The 17088-nt window shown below is 55.4% G+C and overlaps 1 protein-coding gene across 1 annotated transcript; it reads right to left on the bottom strand.

The window, feature by feature from the left end:
- Positions 1-12322: 12322 nt before the first annotated feature.
- Positions 12323-13944, bottom strand: LOC135314951 (inositol 1,4,5-trisphosphate receptor-interacting protein-like 1). The gene has a single exon (XM_064460005.1). The coding sequence runs from the start codon at positions 13912-13914 to the stop codon at positions 12382-12384; it is 1533 nt and encodes a 510-aa protein (XP_064316075.1). The 5' UTR covers positions 13915-13944; the 3' UTR covers positions 12323-12381.
- Between the last annotated feature and the right edge of the window lie 3144 nt (positions 13945-17088).

Here is a 17088-nt window from a genome sequence, read left to right as displayed (position 1 = left end):
GGAGTTGGACACAATGATCCTTATGGGTCCCTTCCAACTTGAGCTATTCTATGGCTCTTTGATAATAATCTGAGGGCCGCTGTACAAGGCTAGCAAGTTTCCTGGTAACCCAAGCTGCAGGGAGGTGAACGCTTCCTGTAAAGGCAGGTCTGCTCAGCAGAACAGGGCAGTAGTGAATGGCTTCTTTGTTTTGCTTTACCTGGCCACGTAGCTTTTGCTGCTAAACTGTCCTCTCTCAACCCACAAGTCTTCCCCCTTTCACCCTGCTGATGCACTCAGCCTGCCCACTGTTGGCAAGGGATTGAGCAGCTGCGTGATGCCAAGCTGCCTACTAGGATTAGCCTGCACCACCTGGGAAGGCAAGGCCCAATGAATCACTGAAACCAGAGGGCACTGCACCCGCTCTTCTGCAAAATGTTGGCCGACTGTGTGGCAGCTGAGCTGTCAGCACCCCATGCCCGCATTCCCCAGCAAAGTGATGCATGGAACCTCAGGGACGCAGCGCTTGTGTGTTCAACAAGTGATTTATTGGCATGTTGGCACCTCTGCCATAGCACAGCTCTCTGGCCACGTCCCGCTGATGGTAAGCCTGGCCTCTGCCTACTCGATGCTCAGGAAGGTGTCCGAGTCACCTTGCTGCACCCCAAACAGCATCTCAATCAGGAGGGGACTATCAGAAGCATCCACAACCCGGAGCTTGCAGGAGCGCCTGGAGGGCAGCGCTGTGAGGTGGCTGTGTCGCGACCGAGGCAAAACCCGCCAGGCTGCACGTACCAATATCTGGAACCAGCGTGTGGTTTTCTCCACGTCTAGGTAGGGGCCGGTGCAGAGGGTGCCTATCAGGCTGGGACCCTGATTTCTCCTCAGCTCCTCCTTGGGGTGGTGGAGGAAGCACAGCATGTCCTTCACCAGCCGCTCCCTCGTGCAGGTACACACCAGCTCCACGCGGAGGTGGGAGTTCCTTGCCGGCATCTCCTCATCAGTGCCCAGCTTGAGGTGGAAGGCGTGCCCGCGGGGGGCCTGCAGGGGCACGAGCAGGCGGTAGACGGCGTCATCCTCACGGGGACTCCAGCCTTGGCAGAAACTGCCCTCCCCAATGGCTGGCATCAGTCGCGGCATGAAACTATTCCTGCAGAGTCTTCGGCAGGTACGCAGAAGTTCATCCACCAGCTCCTCCACCATGACAAATGATTCTGGCACGTCCAGAAGGCGCTCCGCCAAAATTCTGCCCACATCCAGAGCAACACTGGGTTTTCCTTCTTGCTCCTGCCTGTGCCCCTTCTTTCTGCAACTGCCTTTCTTGCTGCATGTGTCGGTCTCATGGCTCCTTCTGCTGAGCCACCACCAGAGCCCAAAGAGCAGGACCAGGACTCCAGCAATGGCCCAGAACTGTCGCTGCTGCAAGGCAGCAAAGAGCAGAGCTCCCCAGGTCATGACGCTTGGCTCTTGGCTCGTCTGAACCTGGCTCCTTTGCCTCTGGCTGCTCTGCTTCAGCTCCTGCAGCAGCCGAGACATCTCCAAGCTCAGCAGCTGCGCACGTTGCTGCATGCGCTCGCGCGTGGCCTCATCCAGCTCATCACCAACCTTCTGCGGGTACCAAATGGTCCCTAGCAGAACCCGGATGAGGAATTCTGTGGCAGCCATGGCCTGCGGGAGGAGGGAGAGAAGGGGTTGAGTGTGGCTGGAAGGGAGGGAGGTGGTGGCGGGGGGAGCTGGGGGCAGGGAGGAGAGGGGGCAAGGCAGCTGGGAGGCAGCAAGGCCTGTGCCCACCCGCGGCAGCGGCATCACCGTGCCCTGCCCAAGGCGCTCCCACGAGCGGCTGTGCCCTCGATGCAGGGTGAGAACCCACCCCACCGGGGGCGCGCGCTTCTGCCCCGGCCCTCGTCCAGCCCAGCCTCTGCCTGCGTGCGCACTCACCGCTGGCCCAGGCTGTACTGGGGCAGGGCGTCCTGCTGGCGCCCCTGATAACCGCCCCCATTGTGACTCGTCCCCTCTGCTGTCACAGGCGCCAGAGCGCATCACGGGCACGCCCGCCGGCCAGCCCCGCCCCTCGGCCCCACCCCGGAGCAGCAACTCACAGCTCCCCAGGCAGCCAGAGCCCTGACAGCCAGAAAGCGCAGACCCACCCGGCAGGACAAGGCCGGGTGACTCGATTTGGGGAAATTACTTTATTAACAATCAACTCGGTTCACTTGGGTAAGTCGATATCACGGTGGGCGCAGGCTTTTCCACCAACACCTTGATGACAGCTGTGATGCCCCTCCTGACCACCATACCCCTGTCAGGCTGGCGCAGGAGGGATTTCCTGCTGCGGCTGCAGGATACCATGAGATACCTGCGTTGCTGCCTGGAGGAGAATCGCCTTGACCACCTCTTCTTTGGCAATGAGAACATGCCCCAGGAGATCATCTTGCCCCCTGCCTTCCAAACAGCTGAACCCCTCAACCTTTCCCAGGAAGGAATGCTAGTTAATTAAAACAAATTGCTGGTTAGGGAAGCTCTTCTCTCACATTCCCCGTGACCTTGGGCCAGCTGGAGTGGTAGACCTATTCAATGCTGCTTTTTCCTCAAGAGGGATGTGGAGAAGTGGCTATAAGGCGTCATCACTGTAGTTTGCAGTTGTGGGAAACCAACAGGTCCAGCTATCAAGCAGTGACACTTCTCCACGGCTCTTAAATTGACAGGAGGGCTTCTGGTGGTCCAGTTCAACCTTCCTTTGGGACTGCCCCACGGCCACTTAATCTGTAGCTTTCAGGTACCGCAACAACAGGATCTATTAGGGTGCAGAGGGTTGTGGGGGGTTGGGGTGCAGTTTCCTGGGAAGGACTTACAGCAGAACCTAGGCATCATGGCACTCTGGACACTTGTGCCAGGGTACAGCGAGGGCCAGCCGCTCCCTCAGGGCCTGGAAGTCAGGAGCTGAGTGTGCTAAGACAAAGGCCTGTCCCACCACCTCCATCCAGGTAGTGGGGCAGGCCTGGAGACCCTTGGCAGGTTCACTCATGCCTGCAGATCATCAAGCAGGTTCACGGTGATGAGGCAGGATGAGTTCAGGCCAGGAAGTCAACCTGCAGCTCAGGGCTGTGGGGACAAGGCCAGGCCGAGGCCAGGCTGGGATAGTGGCCCACTGGTGGGCCTGGCTCAACGGAGCCCATGGCCAGGCCAGGCAAGGCTGGGGGAAGCTGGAAACTGACAACCTGAAGTGTCGCTCTGACAGGGACTGACAGCCCTGGTTTGAGCTGCAGGGGGATTCTGGGCCATGGACAGGGCGGAGGGAAGGCCTGGGGGGGCTGGTCAGGGCCCTGGCAACCATGGAGGCAGCGTATCTCGTAAGCCAGTTAATTAATACTTTTTGCTCCTAAGCTAGGAGAGACCCATGACACCGTTTAGGGACCAGGGAAAGCGAAGCGATGCAGACTTCTTGCACGTGCGTTATTTACACAGTCGATTGCAGGGAAACCCACGTAGTGACATCCAGTGGCAATGGAGTGCAGGGAGCATTTCCTGCCTGTGACATGACACGCTGAGACAGGGTTTTCTTATGCCGAGTCCTGCTCTTGCTCCTTTCCACTCCCATCACGCCCACAGTTCAGCCATTTCCTTTTTCTACATATGGTGTTAGCTATCTTGCTTCGTCCTTGTGCATTCCCTGTCCTTTGGCAGATTATAGCCTGAAATTAACTCCAGTTTAATGGAAAAGGTTATCAGTTGCCATGGAAATGCCTTACCATGTGATTGTGGTTGTACTTCCTGTTGTGCTTAGGGCTGAAACCATTAGACGAGCCTTGTTTTTACACTTGCTTACAGTTCTATAGATATCTGTTACTCAAAACTGCGGACAGAATGTTCAGTCTTCTAACACAGGTCATTTTGGTTTTTATGCTGTGATCTTATGCCAAGCTGTTAAACACTTATGCTAAAGCTTTCTGCAACAGACATCCTCAGACTTCCTGGTTTGTTATTTAAGAACTGCAAAGCCAAATTCCTGCTGATAACTATTAACTGTCAAGGAAATAGGTTGATTTCCATGAACGAAGAGAAGGCTGAAGCTGGTCGCTTGCCTTTGCTGGCTGGCTGATACTGAGATAAGAGCTCTAGGATGCAGGAGGTATGGGCCACTGTGCCAGGCAGCCTAGCACGGAAAATTGCCCAATGCTGGGTGACTCTTGGCCTCAGTGTTAGCGACTGTAAACAGCACCTCCTTTTCCTCAGGGGTATACCTGCCACCACTAATAGCTCATCTGGGGATCTGTGCTGGCTCTTTCTTTGTTCATCGTATACATTAGGGATTCCAGTAATGCAGTTGATTGGTAATAAAGTAATTGGTAATAAAGTAATAAATTAATGAAGTAATTTCCCCTAATCGAGTCACTGTTTTGCCAGTGGTGGTAATTGCTGAGTGATCTCCCTGTCTTTATCGAAAAGCACTGCATTTTGTTGTCATTTTCTCCTCCTGCAGTCATGTGGAGCGGAAATGATTGAGCGGTTTGGTGAGACCTGGTGCCCAGCTGTGCTCAACCACTGACAGTATCCATGGCACATGTCACCGGATCTTAGGTTTGGTGAGGGTTTCAGGGGTCTTTTGTCTGCTTTGTAAGGGGAGCCATTGGGCTGTCAAGCTATGGATGCTTGAAGCAGCTGTGAGTTGCTGCTCCGGGGTGGGGCCGAGGGGTGGGGCTGGCCGGCGGGCGTGCCCGTGATGCGCTCTGGCGCCTGTGACAGCAGAGGGGACGAGTCACAATGGGGGCGGTTATCAGGGGCGCCAGCAGGACGCCCTGCCCCAGTACAGCCTGGGCCAGCGGTGAGTGCGCACGCAGGCAGAGGCTGGGCTGGACGAGGGCCGGGGCAGAAGCGCGCGCCCCCGGTGGGGTGGGTTCTCACCCTGCATCGAGGGCACAGCCACTCGTGGGAGCGCCTTGGGCAGGGCACGGTGATGCCGCTGCCGCGGGTGGGCGCAGGCCTTGCTGCCTCCCAGCTGCCTTGCCCCCTCTCCTCCCTGCCCCCAGCTCCCCCCGCCACCACCTCCCTCCCTTCCAGCCACACTCAACCCCTTCTCTCCCTCCTCCCGCAGGCCATGGCTGCCACAGAATTCCTCATCCGGGTTCTGCTAGGGACCATTTGGTACCCGCAGAAGGTCGGTGATGAGCTGGATGAGGCCACGCGTGAGCGCATGCAGCAACGTGCGCAGCTGCTGAGCCTGGAGATGTCTCGGCTGCTGCAGGAGCTGGAGCAGAGCCGCCAGGAGCAGAGCAATGTGGCCTGGGGAGCTCTGCTCTTTGCTGCCTTGCAGCAGCGACAGTTCTGGGCCATTGCTGGAGTCCTGGTCCTGCTCTTTGGGCTCTGGTGGTGGCTCAGCAGAAGGAGCCATGAGACCGACACATGCAGCAAGAAAGGCAGTTGCAGAAAGAAGGGGCACAGGCAGGAGCAAGAAGGAAAACCCAGTGTTGCTCTGGATGTGGGCAGAATTTTGGCGGAGCGCCTTCTGGACGTGCCAGAATCATTTGTCATGGTGGAGGAGCTGGTGGATGAACTTCTGCGTACCTGCCGAAGACTCTGCAGGAATAGTTTCATGCCGCGACTGATGCCAGCCATTGGGGAGGGCAGTTTCTGCCAAGGCTGGAGTCCCCGTGAGGATGACGCCGTCTACCACCTGCTCGTGCCCCTGCAGGCCCCCCACGGGCACGCCTTCCACCTCGAGCTGGGCACTGATGAGGAGATGCCGGCAAGGAACTCCCACCTCCGCGTGGAGCTGGTGTGTACCTGCACGAGGGAGCGGCTGGTGAAGGACATGCTGTGCTTCCTCCACCACCCCAAGGAGGAGCTGAGGAGAAATCAGGGTCCCGGCCTGCTAGGCACCCTCTGCACCGGCCCCTACCTAGACGTGGAGAAAACCACACGTTGGTTCCAGACATTGGTACGTGCTGCCTGGCAGGTTTTGCCTCGGTCGCGACACAGCCGCCTCACAGTGCTGCCCACCAGGCGCTCCTGCAAGCTCCGGGTTGTGGATGCTTCTGATAGTCCCCTCCTGATTGAGATGCTGTTTGGGGTGCAGCAAGGTGACTCGGACACCTTCCTGAGCATCGAGTAGGCAGAGGCCAGGCTTACCATCAGCGGGACGTGGCCAGAGAGCTGTTCTATGGCAGAGGTGCACATCTTCACGCACAGGGCCAGGCGTGGAGGCACTCCCCGGGCAGCTGGTCCTGCAGAACCAAGCACGCTGGACACGGAGAACACACAGCTCCGTCAGCAGTGGGAATTGCTGCTGCACCTTTCCTGCGCAGAAGAAGCACGCCCTGGGGAGCGGGGCCCCATGCGGCTGAAGGGGCCGTTGCAAGGAGGCTTGCGACAGAGACACCCGTTGCCTGCTGGACGGTGACTGCCCTTCCTCTCTGAGAGACACTGTCCCCTCCGGGACCTTTACTCTGTGCCAAGGTGCCAATAAATCGTGTCTTTGAATAAACGCTGATTCTGCGAGTGTCTGTGCACCACTTTGTTGGGGAACATGGGCACGGGGTGCTCCCTGCTCAGCTGGCGCAGTTAGAGAGCATTTTGCAGAAGAGCTGATGCAGTGGGCTCTGGTTTCGCTGATTGTTTAACTATGGCCTGCCCTGTCCGTGCTCCTGCCATGGGCCTCATCCTGCAGAAGGGCTTTGGGAAATGAAAGCCTGCCACAGCATCTGAGATACTGCTTCGCAAATGCCTCTGTAGATGAGAATGGGTAGGTATTGGATAGGTAGAATATGTCTGGACCTATTGTATAAATATAATGAGGTAGCCGGCTACGTTATGCTTGATTTGTGGAAAACCACCGAGCAGCCAGGCTTGCGCAACCCTGAAGTAAATTAGCAATGTCTCTCCTGAGGGTGTGATTATCGACTCGTTGCACACTGGGCAGCGAATCCGCTTTTCGGACAACATCTGTGCGCCTGACGGCCTTGGGCTGCGCGCGGGAGGCCCTGGCCAGCAGACAGCAGGTCTTGGGAGAGTTGGGCGGTGCTGGCTGTCCCCGCAACCGCTTCCAACCATGGGAAGTGTTAGGAAACTTTCGCAACTGTCCCGCACCGACTCAGGAGAGAGGCTAGGGTGCAAAGTACAGAATTACAAGAGAAATTCTTTATTCATGCGCATGAGGTGTCCCATGCAAACTGGGGCACTCCAAACGTGGTTTTACACGAGGTTCTTATACCTTTCTCTAGCATTCAGGCACAACGTGATTTGACCAAGCGCTACTTAACACGCACATACTACTATTTTGCAAAGCAGCCGTCGTTCTGTGGCATCACCATCCACCTGTTCTTTCTGGATCTAAACGACCCTGGAGTTGGTCTTGCTACAGGTACTTATCTATGACGCCAGCTAACGGGAGGCTTTCACAGAGGTGTTTGTTAGAGGGGCTTGGATGCAGATGTGACCGTGTGGGATTGGAGAATTCAGAGCACGGGAGTAACGGACAGCATCCAGGAACTTCAAGCGGGCAAAGTTGAGCCATCACCTGCATTAGAACCGGTGCCACCAGGAAAGCACGTCAGGTATTAGCAATTGGAGATTCTATGAGTGTGGCGAAACACTGGAACAGGTTGCCCAGAGAGGTGGTAGATGCCCCACCCCTGGAAACATTCAAGGTCAGGTTGGACGGGGCGCCGAGCAACCTGACCCAGTGGAAGATGTGTGGAATAATCGGTGGGGGTGACTTAGAAATTAAACTTATGTTTTTAGAAAAGGTACAGCATGGAAGAGTCTTGCAGGGTAGCGTGCGGCTGACAGGTGAGCAATCCATTCCATGGAAGTCCCCTAGGCTTGTAACCTTAGATGTCAGCGATGCCAGGAGAACTTGGTGTTCTGACTCTAGGAGGGTTTGTCCGGAGGGTGGAACGGTGTGGAGACACCATGGCCAGGCTCCGTGACCACGGAGCTGGTACACTGCACATTTGCCCAGGCTCCGTGACCACGGAGCTGGTACACTGCACATTTGCCCAGGCTCCGTGACCACGGAGCTGGTACACTGCACGTTTGCTACCCCGAGCCAACAGTCTGTCATGGTTTTGACAAAATGCTGTCCTTTTTATCATTATAATACCAAAACACACCTCCGTCCCAAAAGCTACTGCTACAAAAGTTTGCGGATACTATCCTTCAAGGTCCGAGCCTCCCCGTAAGAGGAAGCGGCGTATCCAGAAAGTTCCCAAAATAAAACTCAATAGCAACAAAGTCACTATTAAGCAGGCATTCTTTATTACAGCGCTGGGCAGCACTGGGGATTGCTCCACCATGAGTGCTCCAGTGATTCGGTAAACTTCCAAAGATTATTATGCTATAAAGTCATGCATAGTCATAAGGTTCCCGAGGATTCATTAACGTATGGAAAAGTTCAATCCGCGTGCATAGTTGTCTTTTTAGTGGTCTTCGGGGGTCCTCCAGTGGTCTCCGATGGTCTTCCTCACCTGTCCGATGGTTGAACTTTGGGTTTCCTTTGCCTATATATAGTCATTGAATTATCTCATCAGTCCTTTGGCCTTGGACTATCACAAGAGGCTGATGCTTATCTCGGCACTGATGTCCCGAGTCTATGTTATCGATGAATTTACGAGCTTATTCAAGGTCCTTTTAATCCTATCAGGCACCAAGTGGCATTCTTCAAATACCTAACACTATCTTTGCAAGGGAGGAAGCCACAAGACAAGAAGGATGCGTACAATTAGGTCTGAGTCAGGGACTGTCAGGGGTTTAGTCCTTTCACTACCTGCCTCTAAGATGCAACCACCCCTCACTGGGCAAAGCAAGGGAATTTTACACCAATCATAATAAAGGTGCGTATGACTAGAGTCACTCAAGCTCCACCTGAAAGGTAAAAAATAGTATAAATTAGGTTAAGGGAAAAAGGGTGTTGGGGAAGATACCATCGCGTACCACTCTGACTGATGTGCTGAGTACAGCGGAGCACGTCTGAAATATCTTTACGCTAATGCGCACAGCAGGAGGAATAAAGAAGAGGAGCTAGAAGCTTTGGCCCAGTCCCAGAGCTAGAACGTCATCGGCGTACGCAAAAGCTGGTGGGATGAGTCCTGTGACTGGTGTGCCGTGACGTGGCAGACGCTTACGGGCTCTTCAGGAGAGAGAGGCAGGGCAGGCGAGGCGGAGGGGTTGATTCAGGGAATGCATAGTTAAACGTCACCAATGCAATCTAGTGTAGCGCAACAAATGTTGGGGCCCGGAGCCAAAACTCAGCCAGGATAACGAGGTAGCCTTGGGCTGTAAGGTAACAGGCAGAGCTTGCATGATGACGGAAACTTGTTGCTTTGGGGGAGTCAGAGGGGCGTCAGGACAAGAAGCGCCTAAACAAAGTTATAAGGACGCTGCAGAACTACCAAACTCCTGTCTGGAAACCACCCCGTGATCCCTGAGGTTCCCCTCAGAAGCACCCGGGACAAACAGGCAACAGCCTCAGACTGCCACTGCTGTAAGGGGCCTCAGGCAAGAATGCACCCAAGGATGTAATCTTCCCAAGCCTGATGGGGAACATCCTGGGGGGGATGCAAACAACCTAGCAGCAGGTGCCACTCAAAACCAAGACAAAAGGAGCTAAGGACATCTCCATCTAGATAAGAGTCAGAACACCCGTTGAAACCAACACCCCTTGCAATACACTGGCAAGATTACTGGATGGGCCAACTCATGACCGACCATATGTGGAAGAAGGGACTTAAAATGCATGCGTAATTAAGAGGCAAGTATTATAATTAGTGCCAGGAAATCTAATGCGTATGTATATAACTGAGCAATATAAGCTTTGTCCATCAGGACTTGCAGTGTGCAAGTCAGGAGGAGCGACCCCCCTTGCACCCAGGGCTGCAATAAACCTACCTGCTTTATAACTCTCCGTGAGTTGTAGAGTTTGTTTCCGCGCCTCAGGGTAGCACTGGGTGGAAAGGAGGGGCTGGACTGTGCACAGGGCTTGCAGCTGGGGACGGCATGGTTGAGAGCCGCCGCCTAAGGGTGAAGGGGAAAGCAAATAAAGCGGATGCTTTTGTAGCAGCCTACCACTGACCATCCAGCCAGGGTGATGCCACCGATGAATTATTGGACTAGGAAGTAAGGGATATCTCTGGATCAACTGCCCTCTTCCTTATGGGTGGTTTGAACTTCCCAGGCGTCAACTGGGAATATCGTACAGGTATTCCTGTACGATATACAGGTCCAGGAAATTCCTGAAGCACACTGAAGATAACTCCTTGGTTATCTTAGCAGGTGCTAAGGGGGCCGACCAGGAAAGGTGCCCTCCTAGATTTGTTGCTTGTAAAGAAAGAGGGAGTGGTGGGCAACGTGGTGATTGGTGGCTGTCTTGGTCACTGGTTACAGTGACCACGAAGTAATGGAGTTCCCAGGCGTTGGCGATAGAGGAAAGCTGCCAGCAGAACTTGGAGCCTGGATGCGGGGAGAGGTGACTTGGGGCTGCTGAAGCAGCTAGTTAGTAAGGTTCCCTGGGAATCTGCTTTCACGGGTATTGGCTGTCCATGGATGCTGGCCACTTTGTAAGAGCCATCTCTTAAGAGCGCAGGAGCAGGCAATTCCAAGGTGTCAGAAGTCAAGCAAGTGGGGCAGAGGGCCGGCTTGGCTGAACAGGGATCCTCTTCAAGAACATAGGTGGAGAAGGAAAGTGTACGGACACTGGAAGCAAGGAAAGAGAGGCGACACGGGAAGACGACAGAGATGGGGCTTGCCACTGTAGGGGGAAAATCTGTGCAGCCAAAGCTCGGTTAGAGTTCAAGCTGGCCAGCACTAGGACATGAGGAAATGGACTGACGCTGCGTCAGGGGAATTTCATATTGGACATTAGGAAAAGGTTCTTCACTAAGAGGGTGGCTGGTCACTGGAACAGGCTCCCCGGGGAAGCGGTCACGGCAGCAAGCCTGCCAGAGTTCAAGGGGCGTCTGGATGATGCTCTTTAGTCATATGACTTAGTTTTAGGTAGCCCTGCAAGGAGCAGGGAGTTGGACACAATGATCCTTATGGGTCCCTTCCAACTTGAGCTATTCTATGGCTCTTTGACAATAATCTGAGGGCCGCTGTACAAGGCTAGCAAGTTTCCTGGTAACCCAAGCCGCAGGGAGGTGAACGCTTCCTGTAAAGGCAGGTCTGCTCAGCAGAACAGGGCAGTAGTGAACGGATTCTTTGTTTTGCTTTACCTGGCCACGTAGCTTTTGCTGCTAAACTGTCCTCTCTCAACCCACAAGTCTTCCCCCTTTCACCCTGCTGATGCACTCAGCCTGCCCACTGTTGGCAAGGGATTGAGCAGCTGCGTGATGCCAAGCTGCCTACTAGGATTAGCCTGCACCACCTGGGAAGGCAAGGCCCAATGAATCACTGAAACCAGAGGGCACTGCACCCGCTCTTCTGCAAAATGTTGGCCGACTGTGTGGCAGCTGAGCTGTCAGCACCCCATGCCCGCATTCCCCAGCAAAGTGATGCATGGAACCTCAGGGACGCAGCGCTTGTGTGTTCAACAAGTGATTTATTGGCATGTTGGCACCTCTGCCATAGCACAGCTCTCTGGCCACGTCCCGCTGATGGTAAGCCTGGCCTCTGCCTACTCGATGCTCAGGAAGGTGTCCGAGTCACCTTGCTGCACCCCAAACAGCATCTCAATCAGGAGGGGACTATCAGAAGCATCCACAACCCGGAGCTTGCAGGAGCGCCTGGAGGGCAGCGCTGTGAGGCGGCTGTGTCGCGACCGAGGCAAAACCCACCAGGTTGCACGTACCAATATCTGGAACCAGCGTGTGGTTTTCTCCACGTCTAGGTAGGGGCCGGTGCAGAGGGTGCCTAGCAGGCCGGGACCCTGATTTCTCCTCAGCTCCTCCTTGGGGTGGTGGAGGAAGCACAGCATGTCCTTTGCCAGCCACTCCCTCGTGCAGGTACACACCAGCTCCACGCGGAGGCGGGAGTTCCTTGCCGGCATCTCCTCATCAGTGCCCAGCTCGAGGTGGAAGGCGTGCCCGCGGGGGGCCTGCAGGGGCACGAGCAGGCGGTAGACGGCGTCATCCTCACGGGGACTCCAGCCTTGGCAGAAACTGCCCTCCCCAATGGCTGGCATCAGTCGCGGCATGAAACTATTCCTGCAGAGTCTTCGGCAGGTACGCAGAAGTTCATCCACCAGCTCCTCCACCATGACAAATGATTCTGGCACGTCCAGAAGGCGCTCCACCAAAATTCTGCCCACATCCAGAGCAACACTGGGTTTTTCTTCTTGCTCCTGCCTGTGCCCCTTCTTTCTGCAACTGCCTTTCTTGTTGCATGTGTTCTCCCCTCTTTTTTCCCTGCAGTAGGAGGTCACTGTCTGCCGTTGGCTGTGAGCCCTGCAAACACAGCTCTGGAAGACCTCTTTCAGTTTCCATAGATCAGCAGTCTCGTGAGCCGATCACGCAGCTCATAGAAGTCATGCAGTGCCTCAGCATGGGCGGCTGGATCCTGTGCCAGGTGCTGGAAGAGGTTGGGTGGCTCGGCTGCTTGTAAAGCTGGGGGCAAGACAATCTCCTGGGGCATGTTCTCATTGCCAAAGAAGAAGTGGTCAAGGCATTTCTCCTCCAGGCAGCAGCGCAGGTATCGCATGATATCCTGCAGCCGCAGCAGGAAATCCCTCCTGCGCCAGCCTGACAGGGGTATGGTGGTCAGGAGGTGCATCACAGCTGTCTTCAAGGTATAGGTGGAAAAGCCTGTGCCCACCATGGCGCGAGCACAGAGCTGCAGGCATCTGAGGTGGAAGCTGTCACGCGGGACCTGCCGGGCTATGTGCCTGAAGAACTTCATCTCAGCCACAGCGTAGCTCTCTGACCAAATTGTGCTTGGGGTGAAGATGGCCTCTGTACTCTGGCTGCTCAGGAAGATGTCCGAGTCGCCTTGCTGCACCCCAAACATCATCTCAATGGTGTGTTTTTTGCTGTAATCTTTTGTCACCTGGAATTTGCAGGAGCGACTGGGTGGCAGCATCATTAGATGACAACTGGACGACTGAGGCAAAACCACCCAGGCACCTTTCACCAACAGATGCAACCAGCGAGCAGTTTTCTGCACATCTAGGTAGGAGCCTGTACAGAGGGTGTCTAGGAGGCTGGGGTCCTGATTCCTCCTCAGCTCCTCCTCGGGGTGGTGGAGTAGACACAGCATCTCTCCTGCCAGCTGCTCTGTCATGCACGTGCACACAAGCTCCACGCGGATGCAGAAGCACCTCACTGGCATCTCCTCGTCAGTGCAGAGTTCCAGGTGGAAGGCATGCCCACGGGGGGGCTTCAGGGGCACGAGCAGGCGATAGGTGATGTCTTTCTCACGGGGACTCCAACCTTCAAAGGCGCTGCCAACCCCAATGGCTGCTTGCAACACCGGCATCAAACTATTTGACAAGAGCATTTGGAAGACAAGGACGAGGTTGTCCATCAAGTCCTTCACCAGCTGGCACTCTGTGGCCAGGTCCTGGACTGGCCACTGTATGTGCTCCTCAAAAAACCTTCCTAGGTCATCGGCATCATCATTTCCTTCTTCTTCCTCCTGTGCCTCCTCCACCTGCTCCCTGTCACTGCTGGAGCTCTCCTCGTCACTGCTGCCATCCTGCTCACGGCTCCTTCTGCTGAGCCACCACCAGAGCCCAAAGAGCAGGACCAGGACTCCAGTAATGGCCCGGAACTGCCACTGCTGCAAGGCAGCAAAGAGCAGGGCTCCCCAGGCCACGCTGCTCGGCTCCTGGCTGTTTGGCTCCTGGCGGCTCTGCTCCAGCTCCTGCAGCAGCCGAGACATCTCCAAGCTCAGCAGCTGCGCACGTTGCTGCATGCGCTCGCGCGTGGCCTCATCCAGCTCATCACCGACCTTCTGCGGGTACCAAATGGTCCCTAGCAGAACCCGGATGAGGAATTCTGTGGCAGCCATGGCCTGCGGGAGGAGGGAGAGAAGGGGTTGAGTGTGGCTGGAAGGGAGGGAGGTGGTGGCGGGGGGAGCTGGGGGCAGGGAGGAGAGGGGGCAAGGCAGCTGGGAGGCAGCAAGGCCTGCGCCCACCCGCGGCAGCGGCATCACCGTGCCCTGCCCAAGGCGCTCCCACGAGTGGCTGTGCCCTCGATGCAGGGTGAGAACCCACCCCACCGGGGGCGCGCGCTTCTGCCCCGGCCCTCGTCCAGCCCAGCCTCTGCCTGCGTGCGCACTCACCGCTGGCCCAGGCTGTACTGGGGCAGGGCGTCCTGCTGGCGCCCCTGATAACCGCCCCCATTGTGACTCGTCCCCTCTGCTGTCACAGGCGCCAGAGCGCATCACGGGCACGCCCGCCGGCCAGCCCCGCCCCTCGGCCCCACCCCGGAGCAGCAACTCACAGCTCCCCAGGCAGCCAGAGCCCTGACAGCCAGAAAGCGCAGACCCACCCGGCAGGACAAGGCCGGGTGACTCGATTTGGGGAAATTACTTTATTACCAATCAACTCGGTTCACTTGGGTAAGTCGATATCACGGTGGGCGCAGGCTTTTCCACCGACACCTTGATGACAGCTGTGATGCCCCTCCTGACCACCATACCCCTGTCAGGCTGGCGCAGGAGGGATTTCCTGCTGCGGCTGCAGGATACCATGAGATACCTGCGTTGCTGCCTGGAGGAGAATCGCCTTGACCACCTCTTCTTTGGCAATGAGAACATGCCCCAGGAGATCGTCTTGCCCCCTGCCTTCCAAACAGCTGAACCCCTCAACCTTTCCCAGGAAGGAATGCTAGTTAATTAAAACAAATTGCTGGTTAGGGAAGCTCTTCTCTCACATTCCCCGTGACCTTGGGCCAGCTGGAGTGGTAGACCTATTCAATGCTGCTTTTTCCTCAAGAGGGATGTGGAGAAGTGGCTGTAAGGCGTCATCACTGTAGTTTGCAGTTGTGGGAAACCAACAGGTCCAGCTATCAAGCAGTGACACTTCTCCACGGCTCTTAAATTGACAGGAGGGCTTCTGGTGGTCCAGTTCAACCTTCCTTTGGGACTGCCCCACGGCCACTTAATCTGTAGCTTTCAGGTACCGCAACAACAGGATCTATTAGGGTGCAGAGGGTTGTGGGGGGTTGGGGTGCAGTTTCCTGGGAAGGACTTACAGCAGAACCTAGGCATCATGGCACTCTGGACACTTGTGCCAGGGTACAGCGAGGGCCAGCCGCTCCCTCAGGGCCTGGAAGTCAGGAGCTGAGTGTGCTAAGACAAAGGCCTGTCCCACCACCTCCATCCAGGTAGTGGGGCAGGCCTGGAGACCCTTGGCAGGTTCACTCATGCCTGCAGATCATCAAGCAGGTTCACGGTGATGAGGCAGGATGAGTTCAGGCCAGGAAGTCAACCTGCAGCTCAGGGCTGTGGGGACAAGGCCAGGCCGAGGCCAGGCTGGGATAGTGGCCCACTGGTGGGCCTGGCTCAACGGAGCCCATGGCCAGGCCAGGCAAGGCTGGGGGAAGCTGGAAACTGACAACCTGAAGTGTCGCTCTGACAGGGACTGACAGCCCTGGTTTGAGCTGCAGGGGGATTCTGGGCCATGGACAGGGCGGAGGGAAGGCCTGGGGGGGCTGGTCAGGGCCCTGGCAACCATGGAGGCAGCGTATCTCGTAAGCCAGTTAATTAATACTTTTTGCTCCTAAGCTAGGAGAGACCCATGACACCGTTTAGGGACCAGGGAAAGCGAAGCGATGCAGACTTCTTGCACGTGCGTTATTTACACAGTCGATTGCAGGGAAACCCACGTAGTGACATCCAGTGGCAATGGAGTGCAGGGAGCATTTCCTGCCTGTGACATGACACGCTGAGACAGGGTTTTCTTATGCCGAGTCCTGCTCTTGCTCCTTTCCACTCCCATCACGCCCACAGTTCAGCCATTTCCTTTTTCTACATATGGTGTTAGCTATCTTGCTTCGTCCTTGTGCATTCCCTGTCCTTTGGCAGATTATAGCCTGAAATTAACTCCAGTTTAATGGAAAAGGTTATCAGTTGCCATGGAAATGCCTTACCATGTGATTGTGGTTGTACTTCCTGTTGTGCTTAGGGCTGAAACCATTAGACGAGCCTTGTTTTTACACTTGCTTACAGTTCTATAGATATCTGTTACTCAAAACTGCGGACAGAATGTTCAGTCTTCTAACACAGGTCATTTTGGTTTTTATGCTGTGATCTTATGCCAAGCTGTTAAACACTTATGCTAAAGCTTTCTGCAACAGACGTCCTCAGACTTCCTGGTTTGTTATTTAAGAACTGCAAAGCCAAATTCCTGCTGATAACTATTAACTGTCAAGGAAATAGGTTGATTTCCATGAACAAAGAGAATGCTGAAGCTGGTCGCTTGCCTTTGCTGGCTGGCTGATACTGAGATGAGAGCTCTAGGATGCAGGAGGTATGGGCCACTGTGCCAGGCAGCCTAGCACGGAAAACTGCCCAATGCTGGGTGACTCCTGGCCTCAGTGTTAGCGACTGTAAACAGCACCTCCTTTTCCTCAGGGGTATACCTGCCACCACTAATAGCTCATCTGGGGATCTGTGCTGGCTCTTTCTTTGTTCATCGTATACATTAGGGATTCCAGTAATGCAGTTGATTGGTAATAAAGTAATTGGTAATAAAGTAATAAATTAATGAAGTAATTTCCCCTAATCGAGTCACTGTTTTGCCAGTGGTGGTAATTGCTGAGTGATCTCCCTGTCTTTATCGAAAAGCACTGCATTTTGTTGTAATTTTCTCCTCCTGCAGTCATGTGGAGCGGCAATGATTGAGCGGTTTGGTGAGACCTGGTGCCCAGCTGTGCTCAACCACTGACAGTATCCATGGCACATGTCACCGGATCTTAGGTTTGGTGAGGGTTTCAGGGGTCTTTTGTCTGCTTTGTAAGGGGAGCCATTGGGCTGTCAAGCTATGGATGCTTGAAGCAGCTGTGAGTTGCTGCTCCGGGGTGGGGCCGAGGGGCGGGGCTGGCCGGCGGGCGTGCCCGTGATGCGCTCTGGCGCCTGTGACAGCAGAGGGGACGAGTCACAATGGGGGCGGTTATCAGGGGCGCCAGCAGGACGCCCTGCCCCAGTACAGCCTGGGCCAGCGGTGAGTGCGCACGCAGG

The sequence above is a fragment of the Phalacrocorax carbo genome, chromosome 9 (genome assembly GCF_963921805.1).
Source record: "Phalacrocorax carbo chromosome 9, bPhaCar2.1, whole genome shotgun sequence".
Lineage (NCBI taxonomy): Eukaryota > Metazoa > Chordata > Aves > Suliformes > Phalacrocoracidae > Phalacrocorax > Phalacrocorax carbo.
The sequence above is the reverse complement of the archived record's forward strand: the minus strand, read 5'-3'. Positions and strand labels throughout refer to the sequence as shown.